The sequence below is a fragment of the Centropristis striata genome, chromosome 8 (assembly GCF_030273125.1).
Source record: "Centropristis striata isolate RG_2023a ecotype Rhode Island chromosome 8, C.striata_1.0, whole genome shotgun sequence".
Lineage (NCBI taxonomy): Eukaryota > Metazoa > Chordata > Actinopteri > Perciformes > Serranidae > Centropristis > Centropristis striata.
In genome coordinates this window covers 33,267,360-33,276,168 of record NC_081524.1, presented here as the reverse complement: position 1 = coordinate 33,276,168, position 8,809 = coordinate 33,267,360, and the positions used below count along the sequence as shown (strand labels likewise).

Here is an 8,809-nt window from a genome sequence, read left to right as displayed (position 1 = left end):
AACTTTCAAAATATCGGCACTCTGTGAGCCATATTTATAAAATGTCTGAGAGCAGCAGTGCTGAATTGGGCCCATGTGGCTGAAGGCAGGCTTTTGATGACTGAATGCCAGAGTAGGGAGCCGGCATTTGATTGAGAGCTTCAGATGTTCAGCCACTTTCACCAAGCACCAAATTCTCCATCACTGAACAGTTTAGCAATTTCCTGTGTTAAAGCTTCGCTGCTATTCACAAGATTTGAGACGCCTGTTTGGCAGATAAGACTTGTTGACACAGTTGAACCTTATGCATGCATTCTGCACATATTATTCTCCTAAGGTGTGTGGCATTTAACATTAAATTTCTTGAGCACCAAATTCATCTGTTTGCAGATAAGGCACTTTGTCTGCCCCCAAGGTCAGATAAACTTTATCTGTTTTCCTGAAACTTCCTCACCCATACAGTATTTTTTCCTCTGTGGTTTTCCATCCCTCTTCAAAGTTTAACTACCGAGATTTCCACAAAGGTTGTTGTTAACTTCAATTTACAGCACCAATATTGATGATCAAATGTAATTTCTTCTACATTTGCAAAGTGCCACCAGTTGTAAGGTACTGAAAGTAAAAGTATTGAAATAAACCACAGATTAAATTTAGTTTTTTTGTAACTATACACTGAATTCTGAATTTGATACACTCTATTTTTATTGACATTTTACAGGCTTGAGTATATGCTTATACTATTTGAGGAGGTTTGATTTAAAATTTATGAAAAAAAAAAACAAATTAATAGAAGTCTGAAAACCAGCTAATGTGACAATAACAACATGGTCTCTGTCATCAGAATGGACCAACCAGCAGTCAAAGTCTTCCACTACAAAGACAAGGAGCAGTCCTCCAACCTGCTCCTGCAGCTCAACAGGCTAAGACAGGAGAACGTCCTGACCGATGTGTCCCTTTGGTCAGATAACACAGAGATCCCATGCCATCGTAACGTCCTGGTCTCCAGCAGCCCCTACTTCAGAGCCATGTTCTGCAACAACTTCATAGAGAGGCAGCAGAACAAGATCAGCTTAAAGGGCATCACATCGACCATTCTGAACAGTATCATTGACTATGTTTACACAGGACTCATTAGTATCAGCATGGAGATTGTGTTACCGCTGATGCAGGCGGCATCCATGTTGCAATATGGCCGCCTTTTTGAGGCCTGCTCGAGCTTCCTTCAAGAGCAAATGAGCCCTGACAACTGTTTGAGCATGATAAGACTCTCTGAGATCATGAATTGCAACAGTTTGAGGGACAAAGCAAAGGAGATGGCCATGAAGAGCTTCTCCGATGTGTCAGCATCTGAGGATCTGTGCGAGCTCTCCTTGCCGGAGCTCATGGGATACCTGGAGGATGATGGTCTTTGCGCAGAAGAGGAGCAGGTTTTTGAGACACTTGTTGCTTGGATCCATCACGATCCTTTATCTAGGCGTGGTGCCATTAGCGACCTTTTCAAGAAAGTCCGTCTACGCTACATACATCCCACCTACCTCTTCCAGTTCATAGCCAACGACCCTCTGATCCAGTCATCCACACTCTGCACCGAGCTCATTGAATCTGTGAGGCGCCTCATGTTTTCCGTAAGCACAAAATGCATTGGCAACACAGCAGTTGACTTCAAACCTCTCTGGAAGGCACCGAGACGTTACTCCTACCACGACATGTTGGTGGTGGTGGGAGGGAGGAAGAACAACGAACAGACCTCGAGGGAGGCTCTTGTCTTTGATGAGAAGAGCGAGAAATGGCAATGGCTCGCCAAGCTGCCCATTCGTCTGTACAAAGCCTCCTACGTCGCCCTTCACAGTGTCTTGTATGTAATCGGAGGCCTGACCACAAACACAAAGTACAGCCAAGTCACTACAACCGTTTACACCCTCTCCCTTAAGACCAACCAGTGGCGGACAGCAGAGCCCATGCTGGAGCCACGCTTTGCCCACCAGAGTGTCTCCTACCTCCACTTCATCTTCGTCCTGGGGGGCCTTGGCCCTGACAGACGACTGACAGGCAGTGTGGAGAGGTGAGGTCGACCGTAATTATCCTCAATACAAAACTTTTTCTGGTAATAGCCTGCAACACAAACAGCACAAGATTAAATACAAATAATAACCTCTCAATCTCTCAATAATGCTATCAGGTACAACAGTATGTTCAACCAATGGGAGTCAATGGCGCCCATGCCTGAGGCGGTGCTGCACCCTTCAGTGGCTGCTACGAACCAGAGGATCTATGTGTTTGGAGGAGAGGATGCAATGCAGAACCCAGTCAGAATAATACAGGTAAGAAACAATTATTTGTTCTATCCATCCTCATTAAGGCTGGTTAAAAATACACTTGAAGGTATCGACTAAAACAACGTAGTACCGAGTAGTATTGACATTTCCCCAAATGATACTTGCATCAATCCTTGGTGTACCCAGATCTACAGTATTTGTATGGTTTTGCTTGCAGCGAATCAAGTGTAAGCGTTCTTTGATTTATTGTGACATGATTGGCCAACTACTGCAGCAGCTACAGTGTATTTGACCAAAACGTTCTCACTCCAAACTCAAAATTGTTCAGTGCACCTCAGTATTCGGGCCATGTCAGGGACGGTGTGTCGGTTTTGCTTGTTATGTGCCTAGTGGTTTTTCAAAATAAACTTCCATTTTCACAGGAAATGTTAAGTTATGGCAACAAAACAACTTGGATAAGGTTAGGAAAACTATGGGACACAGTTACATTAGTGATGTATATAGAATGTGTCATATTTACATATAGGAAGTAGTTTATTTACAAGTAGCTTAAAAATTATTGACTTTTAGTTTAAATGGGACACAAACCCCTTTCTCATTGGTCAAAGTCTGTTTTTTTAACACATGCACCCCCCACCCACCCTGCCTTCTTTATATTATGTCTAATGCCTAATAATAAAATGGTTGGGTTTAGATTGTGTTAATGTGGTGTACATTGAAGGTTAATGGAAAACATGGACATGAACACTTTAAAGGTACTGGTTTTGTTACTGGTCTGATGATACTAAGCCTAATTCTCATTCATTCACTCAGTCTATTTCCCCTCACCCCTTCTCCTCCTGTGCAGGTGTATCACATTGCCAGGAACATGTGGTGTAGGATGGAGAACAGAACAGTGAAGAATGTGTCTGCTCCTGCAGCGATTGTGGATGACAAAATCTACATTATTGGAGGTAGATAGTAGCAGTTTGCTATAATTCATTACTAATGATTTATATCTTCATGAATCAGATTAGAGTTACATCACAGCATTCCGCTTGAGCCACACGTGCCGCTCCTCTCAAATGAATGTCTGCCTTGTCACAGGATACACCAGGAGAATGATCGCTTACGACACCAAGGCCAACCGGTTCATTAAGTGTGCCAACATGAAGGAGAGGAGGATGCACCACTCTGCCACCGTCCTCAACAACAAAGTCTACGTCACCGGCGGACGCCACATCAACGGCCATGATGTCATCGAGGACTCAGACAGTTTTGAGTGCTATGATCCAAAGACAGACACTTGGACGTCTAAGGGGACTCTGCCGTATAAACTGTTTGACCATGGCTCGTTGACTCTAACGAATGTCTCACAGACATGGGCAAAATCATAGCTGGGATCTGATTCATAGTAATTCTATTGATTTAGAAAACAGTCAATCATGCAGAAAATTACACATTGCAGATACAAAGGTTTCATTTTGTAGCAAAACTGCACTTTTTGCACAATTTAAGTCCCTGACACATTAAATCAAGCACACCTCAAGTAATTTAAAGAATCACATAAATATGACTTTTGCCTGAGACATTTTTATATCTGGGAATGTACTTTTTTAATGTTCTATGCACTTTTCTATGTTTTTACTTTTATTTCTTTTAATTTTACACCCAACCCTATGAAAACAAGCTACCTTGCTCCACATCCCCTTCTCAACCTGTCTGACTTCACAAAGGGTGAGGGTGCTATTTTCAGCCTGCTCTAAATCATGAGATTTCACTTGTCATGTTTGAAATCCCAGGGCTGTGTACTGTTTGGTGCAAGTCAGAGCTGTGCTCAGCTGTTAGGTGTGAAGCTGCTGCAGTTTCTGGTGAACGTTTGGATCAATGTCTATTGTTTCAATGCTAAATGATGAACAAATATCTTTTGCAGTGCTGAAATCAAAATAGAAGCATAGTGTTTGAAATGTAGCTTTAAACTGCACTTAGACAAAATATAACTTTTGATTGTCGTTGTTTTTACTTCTTTTTTTACACTGCTATGGACCCATTATCATAGTATGATTGAATGCATCATCATACATATCTATTGTATGCTGAAATAATAACTGGCTTTGCTGAAAAATCTGTGGCTAAAAGAACTTGAATTCTGTAAATTTTCCCTTTTTTTAAATGTTTTTTGATGTTTTGTATTGCTTTTTCTGGTTCATAATAAAATTTCAATGTATACATGTGGGCTCTCTCCATCACTCAGTAAAGTATCATTTCATTAGTGTTCAGTCAGTTGACAGCAAATGCAATGTGAGCAGCACATGTGTCCTATATGTGTCATCAGGTATCTGCTTGGCCCACACAGACCTTCACATGCCCAGGCAGGTTGCAGAAGATAATATAGGAAAATGTATCATTTTACAAACAGCAGCTTTAAATATTACACAGAGGGGGAACATGTTGAAATGGCTTAGCTCCACCTGTTTGTTTCTGCTCATACAAAAACACATGGTGATGGGCAGGAAAATGGAAGACTTTTTTTGAAAATGGCATTTAATGTTAATATAAAAACATGCAAGCAATCCAGATATGTATTAAAGTAAGGATCAGCAACAGCTAATGAGACAACATAATTGAATTCATCAATGACTTTCAGAGAGCAGTGTCAGCTGTTTCATGTAGAGTAAACATAATGTGATCAGGAGGACTCTGTGTGCATTTCTTTGAAACCAGAAGTCAATGGGTCAGATGTTTCAGACGCTCACTGCCAGCGAATGGAGACCAGGGGACAGTGGGTGGAGCGGGTGAGAAAAGGCGGGTGACTGGAAAAACTATAGGTGATCTGATGTTATTTTGAGAAACAAACAAGAGGGCGAATGTTACACCACGTGAGGCATGTGGTCCTGTCAGTTGCCACGCAAGCTGGCAGATGTGAGGTGACCAGAGAGAGCGATGAAACGGATGAGCAGGGTTTCACAACAGAGAATCTGAGCGAGTGATGAAACTGAACCAGGAGGGTCAGCAACAGGTGTGTGTGTGACTGTGTGTACATGTGAGAGCGTGTGTGTTTGTGATTAAAAGGTTTTTGGAGGGTCGAGCACGACAGCTGTCCCGTCTGGTCACAACATCACAACAAAAACAGGGATCAGAGAAAGGGGGGTGGGTGGGGGTGGGGGTGTGATTCACCACTAAACTTTTAAATCGCTCTAATTTGATGCCTCATGCAGCCACATGTCTCAGAAATATGGAGATAAACATGAACAAGATTTATATTTTGGATGCTGCCAGCTAACATTCTCACAGTGACAATGCTAACATGCTAATGCTCAGCGGGAATAATGTCTGCAATGATTCCTCTTAGTTTACCACGTTATCATGCTGACATTTTTTGCTAAGGACTAAACACAAAGTACAGCTGAGCATGATGGGAAGTCAGGGAATCACCAATCAATACATTGTTTTGGGAAAATGAACAGATACACAATTTTGTGCCATTCAATTATGTCCATACTGAGATATTTTGATCTTGATGTAAAAAGTTTTACCTGCTGAATGAGCTAGATATAAAGGCAGTTCATCACTAAAGTCAGTGGGATTCTCTGTAGAAAACGTTCATGGCAATACATCCAGAGTGCTGGACTGAGAAACCTTTGGTAGTTATTGTCTGTTTCTGTTATGTAGATATTTTGTGTATGTTTGTTGATGTTTTGTGCCTCTTTGTAGTTGTATTGGGTCTATTTGTAGCATTTTTTTGGTCTCTTTACTGTCATTTTGTGCCTTTTTATAGGTGTTTTGTGTCTCTTTGTGGTCATTTTATGCATCTTTGTGGTTGCTTTGTGTCTATTTGTTGTCATTTTGTGTCTATTTGTAGTTGTTTTGCATCTATTTAGGGTTGTTTTTGCCCTTTCCATAGTTGTTGTGTTTGTAACACGTCTCTTTGAGTGACATTTTGCAGGTGAAGGCCTAGGGGGGCTCCTGACACTTTGGGCCTCTGGGCCTGTGCCAGGCAGGTCTGTTCAGTATTGCATCCATGACAGAAGCTTGGAAACAAACAAGCACTAATTTGCATTTCCTTTTGCCAATTTTCTCCAAATTCAGTAAACACCTGCAATACATTTGCATGGAGACCTGGCTAAACGAATCCACAAAGCCATGACACTGACACTAAACAGAGAATATCTGTTTCAACATTGTTTGTGATTCAGAGCATAAGATGAACTGATACTCTTCAGAGCTTTAGGTCATAGCTTCTTTCTTAGTTAGTCAGTCCCCAACTGACCAAACACTTGCAGGGACTTTCCATGTAATCCTGTAGTTTGGCCTACTCTGGAAATAGATTTAATTAGACTTGAGGGACTCACAGCAGCATCCACATCAGTGTATTTACTGTCTGCAGTTAACACAATAACTTTTTTAGTCTTGAAGTTCCACTTTTTTCACACGCCAATGCAGCTCTGTGTGGTTACATGGGGAACTGTTGAACTATTTCAATGTGGCTCACTTCTGCAATGACTGCATTATATTTAGTCATTTAGCAGACGCAATTGTAAGTTATGATAAGAACATCTAGTCAGAGTACATCTGTCCAATGTGCTTTGACATATTCTCATGTGACGTCTTGCTGACAGATTTTAGCGTGCAAAGTGTATGCAGAGCTTTGACCTTTTGCATATCAGGGTGTTACATGAAAACCACAGCCATGAAGTGACGGATACACCTGTTCCAGAAGCGTCAAACATAGATATAAAACACAACATTATATCTACGGCTTCAGTAACACAGGATCTGAAATGAACTGTGCAGTAATGTTTGAGCATATATATTCAAGGATTTCCATTAAACTGACAGCGAAATGCACTTTTTTGCACTTGTTCATTCTTTGTTCATGTCACAAAAAGGCAACTAAATGAAAGAAGAAGAGAAAGAAAGCAATCAGCAGAGGCCTTGTCAAAACATAAATTAATAGCACTAGATGTTAGTTTGTAACCACAAGTGATGACTCTGCATTGCAAAAATCACAAGCCTTTTCTTGCTTAACACACAATGTGTCTGAACACAAGCGCTGGATGAGCTGAAACACTGTCCTGCTGGTTCCTGGAAGGAGTGCACGTTCGTTTTGCACCATGTGCTGCTGCTGATGACATGTTTTGCAGATTGTATAGCGTGTCATGAATCATGAGGACCCAGAAAGCCCCTCCTCTCTTTCTCCTTCCTCTCACTGCCTCAATGCATGTAAGTGTACACTTATTCACTTACATGGATGCAGAGACACACACATGCAAACCCACAACTGTGGTGTCTTACTGAGAAATAACACACAAGTGGTTATCGTGTTGCAGGGTTTTTAGGAAGTGAGCCTAAGCCCTTCACTTCAGCAGTCACATGATCACTTATCAGACCAGGGTAAGACATTAACAGCCTTTGTTAACAATCTTATTGACAAATAACACTCTCATCTCTTCCTGATCATTCCCAAAAGCGTCACAAGTGACTGTGTAAATATGGCATGTGTATAATTAAGCTGATAATAGTTGACCCAGTGGCCTGGACAGACTTAGTTACACATTATCTTTAATGGCACTGTCCAAAATAAACAAAATACCCTGATCCAGTCCTCACAGATCAGCTGGTGCTGTTCTGGGACACTGAAATACAATGGTAAAGTCCCTGCAGGCACATACACACGCAAACTCCCACACAATCCACAATGCAGCCTAATACTCTGGAGAAATCCAAAGGACAACTTGATCTATTTATAATACCAGGAGTGAGTAAGAATCAGGGGACTTTACAGCCACCTTACTGTCAGCCTGGCTTCTTTTTCTTCACAGTGATGTAAAGCCAGCACTGACAAGCAAGGACAAAACACTTCCTGACCACAAATTACCTTTTGTACAAACCAAAGCATCATCCAATAAAACTGTTGTGTGACTATTCTTGTAGTTCAGAGGTTTTCAAATTGTGGGTTCCTGCATGGGCTCTGTAAGAAAATCAGAGGTAGGCTGCAGTTTGATTTTACCATTGTATCCCATACTTGAATGTGTACAAATGATCAAGCCTCATTAATAAAGTCACAACCAGTGGTGAAAGAAATGTTCAGATCATTTACTGAAGTAAAAGCAAGGCCACAATGTAAAAAACCTAATAAATAAAACTGCATTAAAATTTCTACTTTAATAAAAGTAGATAAAATGCCAGCAAAATGCACTTGCACTATTAAAAAGTCTCTCTTTAATCGTGTACAAGATGAAAAATAAAAATGTTTTGAGTCTTCGGGTGTGCTGTCTTTAGTTTTGTCGTGGGACAAGTTACCTTATTACCGTTGATAGCCTACATATCTTGTAACAACTCAAACCTGAGCATGTGTAATTAGGCACAAGGCTTTTCATATTTTACAATGCATCATATTTCACAAATTAGTCAGAGCCCCTTTAAGAAGCAACTGTTAAAAAGTCAATCAAATGACTACAAAGAGGTGCAAATCTCAGAAAACCACCAAAAGGACACACAAATTGACTACACAGAGATGCAGAAAAAGAGACTAAATATGACTACAAACAGACACCAAAGACAACAAACAGAAT

General features: G+C 40.9%; 1 protein-coding gene across 1 annotated transcript; it reads left to right on the top strand.

Moving 5' to 3' along the window:
* Nucleotides 1–762: 762 nt before the first annotated feature.
* klhl38b (kelch-like family member 38b) lies at nucleotides 763–3,756 on the top strand. The gene is made up of 4 exons (XM_059339745.1): nucleotides 763–2,041; nucleotides 2,159–2,300; nucleotides 3,103–3,208; nucleotides 3,342–3,756. Exons 1-4 carry the CDS (start codon nucleotides 804–806, stop codon nucleotides 3,629–3,631), a joined length of 1,776 nt encoding a protein of 591 aa, XP_059195728.1. The 5' UTR covers nucleotides 763–803; the 3' UTR covers nucleotides 3,632–3,756.
* Nucleotides 3,757–8,809: the final 5,053 nt, after the last annotated feature.

Coding starts and splice junctions, on each gene's coding strand:
- klhl38b (XM_059339745.1), top strand. CDS start 804: ATGGTCTCTGTCATCAGAATGGACCAACCAGCAGTCAAAGTCTTCCAC. Junction 2,042..2,158: donor CTGACAGGCAGTGTGGAGAG/GTGAGGTCGACC, acceptor TAATGCTATCAG/GTACAACAGTATGTTCAACC. Junction 3,209..3,341: donor CAAAATCTACATTATTGGAG/GTAGATAGTAGC, acceptor GCCTTGTCACAG/GATACACCAGGAGAATGATC.